The sequence below is a fragment of the Meira miltonrushii genome, assembly GCF_003144205.1.
Source record: "Meira miltonrushii strain MCA 3882 unplaced genomic scaffold FA14scaffold_14, whole genome shotgun sequence".
Classification (NCBI taxonomy): domain Eukaryota; kingdom Fungi; phylum Basidiomycota; class Exobasidiomycetes; order Exobasidiales; family Brachybasidiaceae; genus Meira; species Meira miltonrushii.
This window is the reverse complement of record NW_020289956.1, coordinates 1,782-19,351: the sequence shown is the minus strand read 5'-3', so window position 1 is coordinate 19,351 and position 17,570 is coordinate 1,782. Positions and strand designations below refer to the sequence as shown.

General features: G+C 43.4%; 6 protein-coding genes across 6 annotated transcripts; 3 read left to right on the top strand and 3 right to left on the bottom strand.

Moving 5' to 3' along the window:
* Positions 1-23: 23 nt before the first annotated feature.
* Positions 24-5,361, top strand: FA14DRAFT_193136 (uncharacterized protein; the record flags this gene model as incomplete). Its single annotated transcript, XM_025501979.1, has 1 exon — positions 24-5,361. The coding sequence occupies exon 1, from the start codon at positions 139-141 to the stop codon at positions 5,359-5,361; it is 5,223 nt and encodes a 1,740-aa protein (XP_025351537.1). The 5' UTR covers positions 24-138.
* Positions 5,362-6,206: 845 nt separating this feature from the next.
* Positions 6,207-7,523, bottom strand: FA14DRAFT_128507 (Pkinase-domain-containing protein; the record flags this gene model as incomplete). The annotated part of the gene is made up of 2 exons (XM_025496866.1): positions 6,207-7,018; positions 7,154-7,523. Coding segments are annotated over 2 exons (1,182 nt in total), but the record flags the coding sequence as incomplete, so codon positions are not given.
* A 1,523-nt stretch (positions 7,524-9,046) lies between these two features.
* On the top strand, positions 9,047-12,809 carry FA14DRAFT_30082 (uncharacterized protein). The gene has a single exon (XM_025502149.1). It carries the CDS (start codon positions 9,151-9,153, stop codon positions 12,634-12,636), a length of 3,486 nt encoding a protein of 1,161 aa, XP_025351535.1. The 5' UTR covers positions 9,047-9,150; the 3' UTR covers positions 12,637-12,809.
* A 60-nt stretch (positions 12,810-12,869) lies between these two features.
* Positions 12,870-14,165, bottom strand: FA14DRAFT_182898 (ubiquitin-domain-containing protein; the record flags this gene model as incomplete). The annotated part of the gene is made up of 1 exon (XM_025501261.1): positions 12,870-14,165. One exon carries the CDS (start codon positions 14,163-14,165, stop codon positions 12,870-12,872), a length of 1,296 nt encoding a protein of 431 aa, XP_025351534.1.
* A 380-nt stretch (positions 14,166-14,545) lies between these two features.
* Positions 14,546-16,385, top strand: FA14DRAFT_162844 (uncharacterized protein). The gene has a single exon (XM_025499773.1). The coding sequence runs from the start codon at positions 14,814-14,816 to the stop codon at positions 16,038-16,040; it is 1,227 nt and encodes a 408-aa protein (XP_025351533.1). The 5' UTR covers positions 14,546-14,813; the 3' UTR covers positions 16,041-16,385.
* On the bottom strand, positions 16,299-17,189 carry FA14DRAFT_182896 (glycoside hydrolase/deacetylase; the record flags this gene model as incomplete). The annotated part of the gene is made up of 1 exon (XM_025501260.1): positions 16,299-17,189. The coding sequence occupies one exon, from the start codon at positions 17,187-17,189 to the stop codon at positions 16,299-16,301; it is 891 nt and encodes a 296-aa protein (XP_025351532.1).
* Between the last annotated feature and the right edge of the window lie 381 nt (positions 17,190-17,570).

Genomic DNA, 17,570 nt, shown 5'->3' with positions numbered 1-17,570 from the left:
CAATCACACAACATGTTCTAATCAATGAGTAAGGGTCTTTGAAGAAAAAGAAGGTTATTGCAATACTCAATTACAACGTTCATCAGTCATTGGCGCTCTTGGTGATCAGGATCACACGATCCACGATACTATTTAGTCATGCCAAAGAACACCAAATCTTCCGCCTCTTCGGGGACTAGGAAGAAACAGGCTGCCAAAGCTGCAAAGAAATCAGGCACTGAACCTTCTCAACAACAACAAAAACCAGCAAACGGTGCTTTACAAAGAGGTCAAAAGAAGACAAAAGGTAAAAAGGGAGAACCAAAAAAGAAGGTTTATATTCCACCCGTCAAACCAAAGCAAGATGTTATCGATCCTTTGGACTCGATGGGACTGGCAAGCTTGTTACCTAGTGACTTAGTGGTCTTGCTAAGAAAAGCTTCAAAGAAGGATGTTATCACCCGGACAAGAGCCTTGGAGGGATTGTTGGAATGGATAAATGCTCCAACACAAGCAGAGAGCATACCTGCTTCAGAAGAGGAGGAGGTATCGACAGACAGAAATTCAGCACTCATAATAGCATTACCAAGCTGGGTTCATCTATTACCACGCTTATCCAATTCACCAAACAGAAGATTAAGACAACTCACTGTTCAAATTTCAGCAAAGGTTTTTGAGATGCCTGACGTGCTATCTGAACTTATCGCCCAGCCTGCAATGGTGGAAAACGTTATCGGACCGATGCTTATTATTGCACATGGACCGGATCGTCTTGTATCCCGAACAGCTCTCACGATGCTTGAGCATATCACCACATGGTCAGATTCAGAAACGGAAAACATCGTATTGGGTCAATATATGGAATCGATAATCGATCATCTCTCTTTGCGTTTGTTTGATGAACAACAAGGCAGGGACGAAAATGAATCTTCACAAAAATCCGGCACTTCTACTCCTTTGAGTACCGCAACGCGAGATGCCAAAAATCGAGATGATGTCAATGTCGAAGAAGATTCTGAAGCGACTGATGCACGTTTCGTTGTGGGTGCACTGGGAGCTTTAGGATGGCTAATACAGGCAAAGCCGTCGAGCGAATATCTAGAACAATTACTACCAATCCTTACTTCTTTCACCACTTGGACAGCACTTTCACCACACAAATATGATTCAAGATCTCTTGGTGCCCTTTCACCAAGTGTGCGTGTTGCAGCATGGAATTTAGTTCGTATTCTTGTCATCAGTTGGCCGCAAGGGTCCGAAAAGTGTGCCTCCATCTTAGGCCCTCAAGCATTGTCTTCTGCGTTTAGCGAACAAGATGCATTAGTTGCACAGAATATGCGTGAAGCTTTAATACGACTTCTTCAAGCACTTCCTGGAATATGGAAGATGAGCAAAGAAGACGAGAATGATGGAGAGGAAGATGAAGATGATAGCGATGAAGAGGATGAAGATGGATCAGAAGATGGCGATGGAGATGAGAAAAGTCAAGACGGTAAAGCTGCAGGGGAGGGAACACCACAGTTTCCGATGTGGCAATCTTTCCTAGACTATCTCAGTAACGGAGTGAATGGGATTGCATCGGCGTACACTCTTGTCATCCTTCTTCTTTCAACGATACCAGAGGAAGTCTTTCCTCCTTCTTCCGCCAAAGCGATGGAGGTGACACAAGCAATGTATGCACCAATCGATGAAGGTCAATTAGAAGGAAGAGAATTGCAAAGGGCATTCGTGCCTGCATTTTTGGAATGTTTGATTTGGCTTTGCGGTCGAACGGCTACGAAAAATTCTATGGAGGAGGCATCTACAGTAGCAGAAAACATTACGATGATATGGCAAGATTTCATTGATGCGGATTCGGGCGGAAGCACGGATACAACAACAATCGAAGATATCAGATCTCGCCGATTGAATGTATTTGGGGAAGATCGTCTTGTGACCGAACTCTCAACTTGTTTGCGAAAATTAAGCAACATCAATCTCCGCCTAGCCAGTCCGATTTTGAAATTGAGTCGCGATGCACTGAGCAGGTCATTAACATACCCCGCCATTCCTATTGATCTGGTGAGCAAGATGTTGGCCAAATCTATACAGCAAGACTCATCGCCACCTGCGCCACTCGTTCAAGCTGTGTGTGAATTGGTTAGAGATATCACATTCTCAACGGCCAATATTATCGCATCGGGAGAATCGATTGAACAAGGTATCAATATTCTGAATCAAATGGTCACGGAAACATCAATGGCACAAGATGATGATTCGATGGGCGCACTTTTGTTGGCATTCAACGCTCTCCTAGCACATACAGCAGAAGTAGCAAATGATGAGCTTGCCTTGTTCCTCACTTCATATGTCTTTTTGCTCAAAGACGACGAGGAAAGGAGGAAGAGCTGGTGTGCTTTACTCGATACAATCGTTCGACCTGGCGATAAGATCGATTGGAGTCTCTTAAGAGCAGTCTCTCGTGCCACGATTGGCAAAGAACGCGCATTGGCATTGCAAAATTCATTCAGTGAAAAGCTTGATGCGTCCTTCTTGGCACACTACAAGGATAACATTCCAGTCTCTGCACGGATCATAGCCAGGCCACAAGGTATTCTTAGCGAAGATACACCTAAGAAAATTCTGGCTCACATTGCCAAAGGAACATCGCAATCGGAATTGACTCTGTTGGAGGAGTGGTTGAAATCGGACAAGAACAATGTTAAAGTTGTCTTTGATACACCCGAAATGCGAGCGATCGTGGTACCAGTTTTTGAGTTGGCAATCTTTGATGGAGATCGTCAGGCAAATGGAATTTGGCGTTTGTTTTCATTACACGAAGACGCTTTCGCCATTGCAAAAGAGGTCTTGCAATCGCAATTGGTAGCATTAGAAAGAAGCATTCAGGATATCGTTCACGCGGTCTCACTTCTCAAACCAAGGTTGACGTTCAATGATATTGTACCGAGTCAAGAATCGACTCAACGCTACCTATCAGACTCGTTTTCAGTATCCTCGCCGACAGAGTTGTGCGTGAATGACAATCTCATCCCAGTAGAACCTGAGGCGAATGGATCGTCTGGAGAAAGCAGTATTCCAAAGTATGACGTTGATGGTCTCTCCGCAACTGCGAGAATTTCTGTGATCCTTTTGGCATCGATCGAAGAGGACCCAGTCGCGGGCAAGAAGGCTTCAGTTTTACCTTCTTTGATTCACTTTGCTATCTGCGCTGAAGATGCATGTCTGGAACGCAACCTTGATGGAGGGCGAGCTTTGTTCTCAAAGACGTTTGACGAGATCACTTTGAAGGATTATCTGGAAAAAGCAGTATCATTTTCAACTTCGATCCTTTCTGCAAAGGCGTCTGGATTTGCTACTGAATGGTTTGCTTTACTCGCAAAGGTATTGCAGGAGCAACTTACTGCACAGGATGAGATGCAGACAATCTTGTACAACCTGTGGAAGCAGCCATTGACGGGTAGCCTGCGTGTATTCGAAAGGCTTCTGAAGGGAATCTTGAACTTCAGTGGTGCAGGACAAGGGGAAGCAGAGTTGTTACTACGTGCTGCACAGGCTATTGAACGCAAAAATCCTGAAAAGGTTGGAGCAATATACCTTGCGACTAATGATCTCGTTCAGGAATCGCCATTGTACGAACGTCTTCGCAACCAAGCAGCAGCAGACCTTGCAGGTGTCAAATCAAAGGACGCAAGTAGTAAGGGAGCAGTTTTGTTGAAGAATTTGATGAATCTCGCTCCTCCTTTCGATTCGTATACCTCGCTAATTCCCCAGCAAAGAGCGATCTTCATGTTACAAACGATTCAATCGTGGGTCGCTTCTGATGAAGAGCTGCCGACGGAAGTCTTTGTACGATTGGCACAAGCATTTACGCATATTTTGCCCATAGTACAAGAAATACCTGGTAACCACCTGGATCTCATCATCGACATTGTGGAGATGAACCTTGGCGACACGGATCTTACTAAGCGAGGCGGAATGTCAAACCTCTACTTCACGTTGGCATTACTTGACACAGTAATCGAAACGGCTTCAAGCAGTGCAGCGATGAGAGAAGTATGGAAAGACAGAAAGAAGGACGTTCTTGACGCATTCCGAAGCACGTTGTTATCATTTGCCGACACGAGCGTGGAAGAAGGCGGTGCGCTTGCTTCCAATGCATACTCTTTAGTAGAGGAAAAGCTGATTGATATCGTACGAAGTATGCCTGCAAATCTATTCAAAGACGACACGACCAAGCTGTTCCGTATACTGCGCTCGACGGGAACGGGATCCAATCGTTTCCTCGTCACAGTGTATCGCTTATTGGCGTTCAACGTACGTGAGCAAGTCAAGGAACTGGTCGTTGAAGCTGCCGTTTCAGGACAACAATCCAAGCAGGAAGAGGGTGAGGGCGAAGAAGACGAGAATGGCGATGCGGATCAGTCGACGCAAAAGCCCATCATCGAAAAAGATCCAAAGAAGCTTCAAATTCCGGCCGAATTGACTGCGATCTTGCAAGATTCTCAACAAGAAAACGAGTTGGCCTACTTGTTGGCTTGGTTGGTGACTTTTGACTTCTTTGAAGAGAGTTCTCTGGAACTACGAGCGGCTTATACGTCTCACCTACAATCGCTTCGACTAATCGATGATCATCTGCTTCCATTTGTGTTGAGCAAAGTTTCGCCGACGGGTGATCAGGGAAGATGGGCTTTGGATGAAGTGTTTTTAGATTTCATCGAATCGGAAAATGCAACCTCTATCGAATATCTTGCAATCCACGTTTTCTATAGGTCGCTGATTCATACGCCCAACTTGATTCGAGAATCCTACTTTTCCATCAAGGACAAGCAACAATCAAACACTGTCAAAGGCTTGACCGTTCGTCACCTGACGCCATTATTATCTCAACGAGAATTTGGACATCTTCGTCAGGCTGACGTGCTGGAACGATTGCAAGATGAAAGTATGCAAATCAAGGTTTTGGGTAACTCAAGCGAAGTTATTGCCACTTACACAGTTGATGAATATCCACTCGAGATTGCAATTTCCATGCCAAACGATTATCCTTTGCGAGCCGTTGAAGTGAGAGATATTCGTAAGATTGGAATCTCAGAAGGCACTTGGCGAGCATGGATTTTGGGTATGCGACAATTGATTGCCGGTCGTAATGGGTTGATTTTTGATGCTCTTTTATTGTTCAAACGAAATGTGGAAGCCAAATTTTCCGGATTTGATGAAGATTCAACATGTGCAATTTGTTATTCTATCGTCAGTCCAACCGATCATTCTTTACCTACCAAACCATGCAAAACTTGCAAGAAAAAGTTCCATTCAAGTTGTTTGTTCAAATGGGTTTCAACTTCTGGCTCTTCAACTTGCCCATTATGTAGATCGATTTTGTAATCTTTCAGATGCTTGCTCAATCTACCAATACTATCTGTAATACAGCAAATGAATGACATTAAAAGCATGATGGTATGACGTGATATGATCTTTTATACATGAAATGGGCAGTAAACTTGAATCTTATGAGGATTTCATCTTTTTCCAATATATGCTGCAGCGGCCCCTTTTGGTGTGGGTATATCATCGACGGCGGGTGATTCGACAACAGGTTGTTCAGGAAGTAACTTTGGTGCCTTGTCTGTTGTTTGATGACTAGGGCTATGTTCATGCATTCCGCTCAACGGATCGCTTTTCCCTTTACCTTTTCCTCGTGAATCAAAGTAATCCTTTTGTTCATCTTTATTCGCATCCACATCAGATGGACTTAGATGTAAAACCTCTTCACGTCTTTCGGGCGATTTCCTTAAATTGTCAGAGTCTTTTTCGTCATCTGCTTCCTTCTCCGTTTCCTCTTCTGCTTCTTCTTCTTCTTCTTGTTTAGGGTCAGATTCTTCCTTCTTGTCTGATCCTTCCTTTTCACTTTTCTTATCCTTTCGGTGAGAATGACCGGAAACTTTCGTGATTGCGCGTGCGATGTGCTCTGCTGCCCATTGACGATTAGAAGTGCCCATTACGACGTGTGCTTCTGCAATATGTTCCAAAGAAGGTTGTTCAGATTGACTTCCAGAACGACTTTGATCGGAAGATTGATCTTCGCTTCCTTCCCTACTTTCGCCCCCTCTTGCACCTCTACTCCATTCTTTTACCGCAGCTGAACCTTGATGACCAACTTCTTTACCTTTACTCAAAATCGAAGAAGTAACATCTGCCAAGCTTCCAGCAGAAGATGCTCTTGAACCTGCCCGTTTGAATTTTGAAATCGCTCTTGCCAATGTGAATACACTTGCAATGCGATTGATAGCCGAATCCAATTCTTCCGCCGTAACTTCTTCTACAAGATCGCGAATATTTTCTTCCATACTGATCACGTCTTCTTGTCCATCTTTTGTGATGAACGGATGATCGCGCATTTGTTGGATTGTAATTCGTTTTGACGGATCCTTGTTCAACATCTTTTCCAATAAATCTTTGCAATTTGGTGACAAATGTGAAGGAAAGATCGGAGAGTCTGATTGAATAGATTCGTATAATTCCAAAAATTGACTTTTATCGAACGGCAGATGTCCTACGACCATGCAATAAAAAGTCACGCCTAAACTCCATAAATCGCTATCTTTGCCATGAAAATCTCCATGTCCAGCTTTGCACAATTCCGGACTCATAAAAGCCGGACTTCCAGCACTCTTTTTCATCATATCATCACCTGGCTTGATAAAAAATTCCGAAACACCAAAATCGACAATTTTACACGTCGTTCGATCATTTTGCAATAAAATATTATCCGGTTTTAAATCTCTGTGAACGATATCGTGATGATGCAAATATTCAACGCCCAACATAATTTGAACAAAATAATCTCTTGCAATATCTTCCCCTAACGGTTCCACTTGTTCGTGTAACTTAATGTCGATCACAGCCCCATCTGCGCAATACTCGAACACCATATACAACTCATCCTTGCTTGGATCATCCAGGACTTCATACAAGTGCACAAGATGAGGATGATGTAATTTCTTGAGAATAGCGATTTCACGTCTAATGAGACTCAGAGGATCTTCAGGATTACCACCATTAGATTCTATATTGAGCGCATCCCCTTTCTGTCCATCCTTTTTAACTTCTGCCCCTAATTTGATCGCATTGAGTCCTTTTGTTGCAACGTTCATATCGTCATCCTTTGCTAAATGACCTCCATCTGCTTCTTGTGGACTTTCTTCTTCCTGGATTGGTCTTCCGCCTCGCATTGGCGCTCCAGCTCTTCCTCTTCCTCTCCCTCTTCCTGGCGGTGGTCTTCTGAAATTTTCTGCTCTTCTGGTTTTACGTAGTCTTGTTTTGCCGAATTCTTTGATCGCAAAGAGTGATTCAGGATCGTCTAATAGATTAGCCCGATAAACACTTCCATAAGCTCCTTTCCCGATCATCTTTCCTAGCTTGTACTGATTGATGATTCGTGATCCATCCTCTAAATGTCTCGTTGTGGCATCCAACGTTTCCTTGTATTCGAAAGAAGAATTACGATGAGAATTCAAACCGATTGATTTCCTTGATGAAGAGCTCATCTGTCGAGTTCCCATCCTACTCTTCCCATTCATCGTATCAATCGAAGTACCAGCGCCACTTGAAAACATAGGAGAAGTTGGAGTAGAAGAGACAGGATTTGAAGATACAATAGATGCGCTACTGTATTGTCTGGATTGTGAAGGTTTAATTTCTTCTTTAGTTGATGTATGATGTTGTTCACCAGTACTCATAGTTGCCATTGGAGAAGAAGAAGGAGATGAATATTCTTCAGGTTCATCTTGTACGAATATTTGTGGTGCTCCGGATGTTTCGCTGCTGTCTGTTATTTGATGACGGTCATCTTTGCTTGATGAATCTGGATTAAACATACTTTTTTTTCGTGTATGCAATCAGATTACCAATCGTCTAGCTTGCCGAGATGATTGTTATGAGATGCAACTCAACTTTTACTCAGGTCAATGTTTGTCGCATGTGTTTGGTAGCGGAGAAGGATTGTGCTTCGGTGAGACTGGTTTAAGATTGCTTGCATAAAATACACAAAAAGATAAACTGTCAAAAATAAATAAAAAGTGCAAAGGTCAATGCGCAGCGTAGGCGTAAGGTAAGGCCCTGCTTATGCCTAACGCGCTGTGGAGAAAAAACAAATCAAATCCTATCCTTCCGATGCGAATGGACTTCTTTCTTCTTTCTCTTCGGTGCCGAATCTTTGTCATAAACAATCATCAATGATGACACAGCTGAGTATCAGGTACCAATTCAGCATATCGCTAGTAAATCATGACGTATACTTGGGAGTCTCATATATGCTAATTGGCACAATCGATATGATCATCCTTGTTCATAAGTGTCTCCTCATCATTGAAGAGTGGAATAGATTACATAACATCATCATTTATTGTACGTGATTTGTGGCTTTGTGCACGCCAAGATTTTAGACCTTTCGTCTCAGGAATACCAACGACTGTATGCGCACACAATCAACATCCGGCTAAGAAATGCTTCTATCTGAATCTCCTATTGCGCCAATTATAGACCAAAAAAGACCCTTTCTTTCTTGATGACCGAAATGAAGGTTGGTTACGGATCTATATATAAATGCGTAACGACGATTACAATATAAGTTTATTTTCCGTGCCGCGCCTCGAAACGCGTTCTAACTCTTGCGGATTCCCACTTTCCAGTGCGGGATAAAGTGCCGAACCGTAAAGGGAATCCCTGTTTATATTTGAATTTGATGCATGATGATCGAATCAGCACTTTAAAGGTATGCTGCAATGCATTACATGCACATGGAACTTTTATCACCCCTACTGCTTGGCACTCGGCCGGTAGGCGATCAGTTCACACACAAAGCCTTAACATCCTTTCTTACTCTTCTGATGCTGCTGCCTGCCTTTTCTTTGTCCGATTTGGCATTGTTCGGACTTTAATGAATTTTCAGGTTCAATCCTTTTGACTCTTGTTCTTTCTTTGACTTTCATCATCTTACAATTTCAACATTCGTTTTACCGTCGATTCAATATACATCCACCATTCCATACGTCTCAGCAACAAGGCGGGACAAACAACAAATCGGATGACGGATTGATTTCGTCTGATCCGCTTAGGTCATTCAAACCTATAGCACTATTCATTACACAGCACAACGCTTAACAACTTGACAAGATGGGAAGCGTTTACGTCCCGCCTTCCAGTTCGTCCGGCGGTTCTTGTACAGGAGGATGTGGAACGACAAACGATGCAAAATATCAATATTTAGGTGGATACTTTAATGCGCATATGTTAAGTATGCCTTCTCATCGATACGAATACATTTCTTGGATCGTTTTGGCAATTGTAATTTTGATAATTGCTGCTTTTCATCATGTTGGACTAGGAGATCAATCATACATTGGTGCAGCATGGAGTAGATGGGCATTAAAGAATCGCGTGATAAAGATTGGCAAAAAGGAAAACCAGAGTAGAAAGGTGATCACGTTTCCAAGTTTTGGCAGAACACTACTGTTAATCGCTTTGGTCATCGTACCGGTTGTTCTAACAATCGTTGGTGCTGACTATATCTCACCTTCTGCCAACGTTTTTGATATGTCACAAAGTTGGCCAAATACAAACATTTCACGTTATACCGTCGGTCTTAATCGCCGTTCTCAACTAATGAAACGATTGCAGTGGGGTCAAGGAAATTTTCCTTCCGTCATTACCACTCCACCTTCTATCACTTTGCCCTATCGAACATGGTGGACTGCAGGTGGCAGAACTGGTGGAATGACAAATGCATTAACGCCATTCGTTGTTGTTATTGCACTCAAGCAAGTCCCATTCGCTCTATTGTCAACGAAATTCTTGGGAGGCTTTGCGTTTGATCGACTATCCTTCATGCACAAATGGGGTGGTCGCGTAGTTTGGCTGTTCGCAACTGCTCATATTGTTCTATGGAGCGTTCAACTTTCGAAAGATCAAGCTTTTGGTGGACCGATGTGGGCTTTTGTTTTCATGTGGGTCAAATTTCGATGGGGTTGGGTATCTTATGGTTTCTTCACTCTTCTCGTTGCTCTTTCTATCGGTCCAATTCGAACGGATTATTATGAATTCTTCTATATCGCACACGTCGTTTGTGCTATCGGATTCATGGTCACCGCTTGGCTTCATCATCCGCCATTGGGCCCTTGGATGTATGCTACCCTTCTGTGGTGGCTCTTGGAGCGCATTGTTCGTTCGATCAAGGTGGCATATATCAATGGACTAGGATTTGCAGGCCGAAAGCCGCAAGTTGCCATTGGTACGAACGCTCATGCAGCAGCACCATATCGTTCTGATGGCTTCGTCAACGATCCATATCGCAACCACGTCAATCAAAAATCTTTCTCTGCTTCATCTTCAGTAACGATGCACAGTGAACCAAAAGGAATGCCTTCACCATTCAATTCACAGCCGACAAATTTTCAAAGCTTTGGAGACTTTATGCCTTACGATCAAGAGAATTCTTATTCGAATCGCCGAAAGACACGTTTAAGCGCTCGATACGATCCGGTAAACGACGTGATTGATGGTTATGCTGATAGTCACGATGCTATTGCAATGCAGCCTGTATCTTCCACGCCCAGATATACACTTCATGATGGAGGTCCTCAACAAGTCTCTCCGCCTTCTTCAGAATTTCATGCAAGTGCGGATCACTATACTAGACGTGCGGAGTCCATTCATTCTCAGCAGGATAGTCATTTGATCAAACGGCTACCACATCCGCGTCCGGCAATGGCAGCAGATGTTGCAGCAGTTTTACGACCTGGATATGCATATGTGCAATTATTGCCCGGTAAAACACTCCGATTGACTTTGCGTACGCCAAATTCGTTCACCTGGCAAGCAGGACAATACGTCAATTTGAACGTGCCAAAAGTACGCTGGTGGCAGAGCCATCCATTCACGATTGCATCTGCACATAATGCAGATTATCCTTCTTCTACGATGTTCCGAGAAGATGAGGAGGAAAAAGGTCTGATTATGAACAATAAACAAAAAGGTGAAGAAAGGACAATCGTTTTGTTGTTGAGAGCGCGTGCTGGATTTACACATCAACTTTGGGATCATGTTCGACTAGAACGTGAGAAACAGATCAGAGCGATCGAAGATAGTACCGGAATGCAATACTCGCATGGAGAAGTTGCTAAAACTGCAACTGGTGTTCACGTTCGCGCGATTATCGATGGTCCATTTGGAAGCGCGCAAAGGACACGTTGGGGTATTCATTCAAGCATCGTGATTATTTGTGGTGGTTCAGGTGTTAGTTTTGGAATGGCAGTTCTAGAATATCTTTGTGCGGTAATGGCAGGTGTAAAGAGAGGAGAAAAGAATTTCCAAACTAGAAGGGTTCGTTTCGTTTGGATTTTACGTGAATATTCACATCTTCAATGGATCGCTTCAGCTTTACGTAGATGTGTGGAGATGGTTCCTCCAGAGATGTTACAGGTGGATCTTTACGTCACAAGTGCTCGTGCTCGTCAGTTCAACGAACGTCGTACTTTGTATCAGGCTAATGCTTCAATCAGTAACATGGATGCGCTAAGTTCGCAAGGTGGCTATTCCAATGATGACCCTTTTCCCCCTCGATTCACCGAAGGACCCGATCAAGAAGAATATGAAGTGGATGCCAATGCACTCACCCAATTTGATGGTGAAGATACCAGTGCACCTACTGCTGCAGAAGCAAAGATTAACGAACGGGTTCACAAAGAAGGAAAGTTGCGTAGAGCACATACACGCAGAGCCACAGTGAAACGTAACAAAGGAAGAGCAGCCGCAAATCAAACGCCAAACGTTCCAAGAAGCGGATTAGTATCTCCTACCGATGACACTGTCGTTCGTGCTGCACAAGCTGGTATTCATGAGCGAGCACATCGTCCACCGACAGCGAATAACGTAAATGGACAGAGAGGAGGAGCCCATCAGCTTAATCATTACGATTTAGGCGAGCGTGCTATGCCGGTATACGAAGATGATGGCGATAATGAGAAAACGTTCGATCAGCAATCATCACAGTTACAAGTGCCAAGAAGACCATCGTCTCCTTCCTCATACTTTAATGCAAGAGGTATGAGTCCAGGCACGTCACCTTTACCTTTGAGCCCAAGCCCGTATGAAACACCAAGAGCGTTGACGCCTAATCCGATGGATGGAAGATACACTCCCGATGGATTCTATCAACCCTACCCAGCATCATCCACCACTCATCTCAACACCTCATTCGGACAACAAACACCACATTCATTCTCTTCCCATATGCATCATCATCATGGCTCTAGCAATCTAGCCGGAACACCACAAATGCCTCCAATGTATCCGGACGGATCCGATTTGACGCCTGTGATTAGTCAAAATGACGTACCGATCGATTTGGACGAAGCAGAGAATGGCGATATGGGAATCATTTCCGAATTAGCAAGAGTTGGTTATCCAAAGCTGGACAGAATCGTACGTGAAGAAGTAGAAAAGAGTGCTGGAAGAGTTTTGGTTAGCGCTTGTGGACCAAACAGTTTAGGAAATTTGATCAGAAGTATTGTTAGTAAACAAATCGATCTCAAAGGCGTTCGTGCGGGCAAAAAGAACGCTCATATTAATGTCGTCACTGAAAGTTACGAATGGGGAGGATAAGGAACGCAACGGACTTTTTCTTATTATAGTATCGCATTTTACCTATCATCATATCTTTTTTGTTTACCGCATTGCACTAATACCTATATTGTACATCATGCTCATTAAGAGCATTTTTTAATTCATTGTAAATCTAATATCTTTTTCACTTTCTTCTGTGTCGTGTTAAGATATATATCATTGTGCCAGGATAGTACATTTGCCCTTTTTTTTGGGAAGAATCTGGTAAGCGATCAAGCTCCAGCATTGCCAGCACCTGCTGTAGGATCATCAAACAAGATGCTCATTGCTCCTTCAACGCTTCCTCCACTGATCAACAGAGCACGTAAGTTTGCACTACCGTCTGTCAAGCCCATTGCTTGCATTTGTGAAAGTTGTTCGGAAAATCGTTCTTCTGGTGGTCTTGCATCAGATGAAGAGCGATTACCGCCAGCTCCTCCACCACCAAGTAAAGCAGCAAATGGATTACCTCCTGCACCAGCACCACCAGCACCACCGCCAGCTCCTCCTCCCAAGATCTGTTGCATCAAAGCAGGATCAAACATTGGGAAACCGCCAGCACCACCACCTGCTCCTCCGAATGGATTAGGTGCTTGTTGTGCCGGCGAGCCTGTAGTTGCTCCCTGTTGTTCTGTTGTGCTTCGTTGAGCCGCATCACCGCCACCGCTCGGTGTTCCAAATGCGCCTGCAGGTGGCCATTGTGCTTGACCAGCTGTTGGTCTTCCTGCTCCTGCACCAGCACCTGCGCCACCGCCAAAGCCTCCTAGACCACCACCAAATCCACCTAATCCTCCCATTCCACCAGCACCACCTTGACCGCCCATCATTCGTGAAAATTCTGCTGCTCTTGCCATACTTTGAGGATCCAATAAAAATTCTCTAAATTGTTCATTTTGAAACATTTCACGAATGCCCGGCAAAGAGCTCAATTGAGGATTACTTGCAATAATTTGATCAACAACTTCGGGTCTTGAAAGCATTGTACGCATTTGATTTCTGAATTCGTCAGATTGCATTGCAGTCATAAACATATTCGGATCGTTTGGATTCATTCCGAAACCCTGAAACATATCACGACCAAGGTTTGCCATATGAGGACCGGCAAGATCAGCTCTGTTCAGGGCTGCTAATGGATCACTACCGAAAGCTTGACCTGCACCAAAGCTAGAAGGTACACCTTGTGCTGCTGAACCTGTTGCGCCACTCGGTGCGTTTGCGTTTGTTGATGTTGTACCTGTGGCGGCGGTAGAAGAAGCAGGATTACCGGTTGAAGGAGCAGATCTTGAAGCACTTCTAACCATATGAACAGTGTGGTTGTTTTGTAATTTATAAGATTGTAAAGTTTCTTCATCCTTCAATACTTTTCCCGTATAAATCAATCTTTGTGATTCTGCTGGTATATCATTTCTTTTTTCAGCAATCTTTTCTTTTAATCCACGAACGGTTGAATCCAAAGAGATTTCAATCGAAAGTTTAATCTCTGATGGACCTTTTACGTTCACAGTGATCGTCTGAGAATCTTCTGCCATTTTTGTGTGTGTTTGTGTGTGATTGGGATGAGAGGATGATAATGGTAAAGAAGGATGAAGTGAGAAGGAGGTGTGTTGCATGGCAGCTAAAGAGTATCAATGTACTTTGGGGTGGAGCTAGGGCCAGGAAAGAGAAAAGCGTTGACTGCTTCTTTGCGCAGTGCACGCACGCACACACACATACACACGCGTTGCTTCATTCTCTCTCTCGGCTTTTAGCTGGCCATTGTATGACATTTATATGAATAGCGTGTAGAAGATCGGAGAAGGATGGTAATTAATCAATCACTATAGGATATCATTCAGTCTGATAACGTTGGCTGACTAAGATATGCTGAAAGACAATGTTTGTTATGAATGCTATAATTCATTCGGCCTTGAAAACAACCTCCGAAATTGACATGTCATTAGGCGTAAAGATGAAAGAGGTGAGGCAGGCAGGTAAAGAAGCTTTCAGAATAACCACAGGCATAAAGCGAGACTAGTACCGAGTCAACGCCTAAAATTCTACGCCGTGCACGTCCCTTACGCAGGCATTAGAGCAGTAGAGCACTGCATGACATTGACACAAATGATTAACAATGCATTCAACAACTCTAATCTAAGATTCATTTTCAAGCCACCATCACAAATTATACTAACAACACAATGTCATTTCCAGGTAGACAAGGACAACATTATCAATACAGTCAAGGACAAGGTCCACCACCTCAAATGCCAATGCCAAACAATTACGGTCCACCAGGTTATCCACCACAAGGAGGTTATGGACCTCCATCTGGGCCGCCTCCGCCTCATCAAATGGGCGGTGGTTATGGCGGAGGCGGCGGTTATGCGCCTCCAAGTGGACCACCTTTGCAATATGGTCAAACACAAGGTCCAGTTGGTCCTCCTGAATATCAAAACTTTCCTGTTAACTACCAAAGACCACAAGGACCACAACATATGGAAAACGGTATGCATTACGAATACAGTAATATGCAAGGTCGCCGAAAGGCTTTGATGATCGGTATCAATTATTTTGGTACTCGAGCAGAGTTAAGAGGTTGCATTAATGACGTTCATAACGTCAAACGTTTCATTCAACAACGTGCAGGATATCGAGATGAAGATATGGTCATTTTGACTGATGATTCAAATGATCCACGTTCTATTCCAACAAGACAAAACATGACAAGAGCAATGCACTGGTTGGTATCAGGAGCTCAGCCAGGTGATGCTTTGTTCTTCCATTACTCTGGACATGGTGGTCAAGCTAAAGCAACTCAAGGTGATGAAGCGGATGGATATAATGAAACTATTCTCCCTGTGGACTTTGAAGTTGCAGGTCAAATGGAAGATGATGAATTACACGCAATCATGGTCAGACCTTTGCCTGTTGGATGTCGTTTGACTGCTTTGTTTGACTCTTGTCATTCTGGTACTGCTCTTGATTTGCCGTACGTTTACTCTACTTCTGGAAATATTAAAGAACCAAACGTGGTTGCAGGAGTAGGAAAAGGATTGATGGGAGCAGCGATGGATTATGCTCGTGGAGATGTGATGGGAATGGCAAAAGGATTATTTTCAACAATTACAACGGCAAAGAATACAAATAGCGCAGAAGAAATCACTAGACAAACTCGTTCAAGCGGAGCTGATGTTATCATGTTGAGTGGTTGCAAAGATTCACAAACGAGTGCAGATGCTTCAGAAGCAGGAAAAGCAACAGGCGCAATGAGTTGGGCATTCATCACTGTCATGACTCAATATCCACAATTGACGTACAATCAATTGTTATGCGCAACCCGTGATTGTTTGGCGGCAAAGTATAGTCAAAAGCCTCAATTGTCTGCCAGTCATCCGATCGATGTCAATATGCTTTTCGTTTTGTAATTCTTGTATTTCGAAATCTTTATCTCAATCTTATCAGTGATATTTGTACTAGAATCTGTTACAATGGTCGACGAGCTCGGGCAACGCAATGCCGGTGCTTTCTATGGTGCAACGATATTGATTGCTCATCTTTTGCGCAAACCATGAGCGTCGCTTTTTCAGCGTGACAAGCTCGAAATGGTGCGTCTTGATTAGGGTATCTACATGATTGAGTATGTATGTATTGAAGAAGAAGAAAGTGCTGTGACAAAAGCTAAACTAATTATCACTTGGTTGTGGCATTCCTTTGCAAGTCCATGAAGAATCACGTTGACTTGGTTTACCGACAACTTTGTATCCGTTGAATTTTAATCCGTTTGGAACGGTATAGAAATCTTTTGTTTGATAACCGTTTTGTTGAAGCTTTTTGATAGCATAAGGGAAAACTGTGTTTGCTGTCGTATCGACTGTTTCGTGCATCAAAATGATTGCATGTTTTGGTGATTTGATTTTATCAATGACGGATTCGGAGTATTTTACTGTGGCTCCGTCTGCGTCTTGAGTATCGAAATTCCAGTTAATGACAACGTATCCCCATTTGTTGTTCAATTGATCAACAACGGCTTGATTTGCTTCTCCATAAGGTGGACGAATGCAAGCAGGCACAACGCCCAAAATTTTGTACAATGCAGTCTCGACAACTTGAACTTGCGTATCAATTTGAGCGGGTGTCAAAGAATTCAAATGAGGATGAGAGGCAGTATGTGAACAAATTTGATGACCATGAGAATAAGCGTATTTCAAATCGGCAACACGTCTTTCGTTGTATATGCAATCGTAATTGTTTGCATTGACGAAGAATGTAACTTTGAATCCTGCTGCATCGGCAGTATCAACGATCTTGCGCATGTTATTGTATGGACCATCATCAAACGAAGGAGAAACACAATGAGAAGCAGTGCATCTGTCTTGAATTCCGTTTAAGCCATTTGGTGCGCCTCTTTCTGCTAATGTTGATGAACTGTTTTGGAGAGCAAAAGTTTCATACTCTGACGGATCACGTTTCGCTAAATCTGCCAACACTTCTTCTGGCAAGTAAGGCATGAATGAACCTTTTGCCAAGGCCATAGATACCAAAGAAGCAATGAAAGCGAAACGGGTTAGCAACATTCTGACAGAAAGGAAGAGTTGAAAGGCAGGGGGAGAAGGGGTTGGTGGGTGGTGGGTTGTGGGGAGGATGGAAAAGAAAAGCTGTCAAGGCTGACTATATATACACACACAAACGGATTAGCCCGTGATAGCATTCATTCAATGTTTTTTCTTTAACCGATTCAACGGTTGCGTTTTCTAGCCTGTTGGAGTATTCATCATGCCATGCAGGAGAGGGATAGGTCAATGTACCTTTAGCAGTGCATACACATGCACTTCTTCCTGCACAAATGTTAGATTGATGTACATTTGAATGAGCTGTTTAAACGGATATTCGGTGTCGGTGTTTCATTCAATCCTATGCAAATCGTTCAGGATGTTCTCCTGCGAATAAAGGAGAAG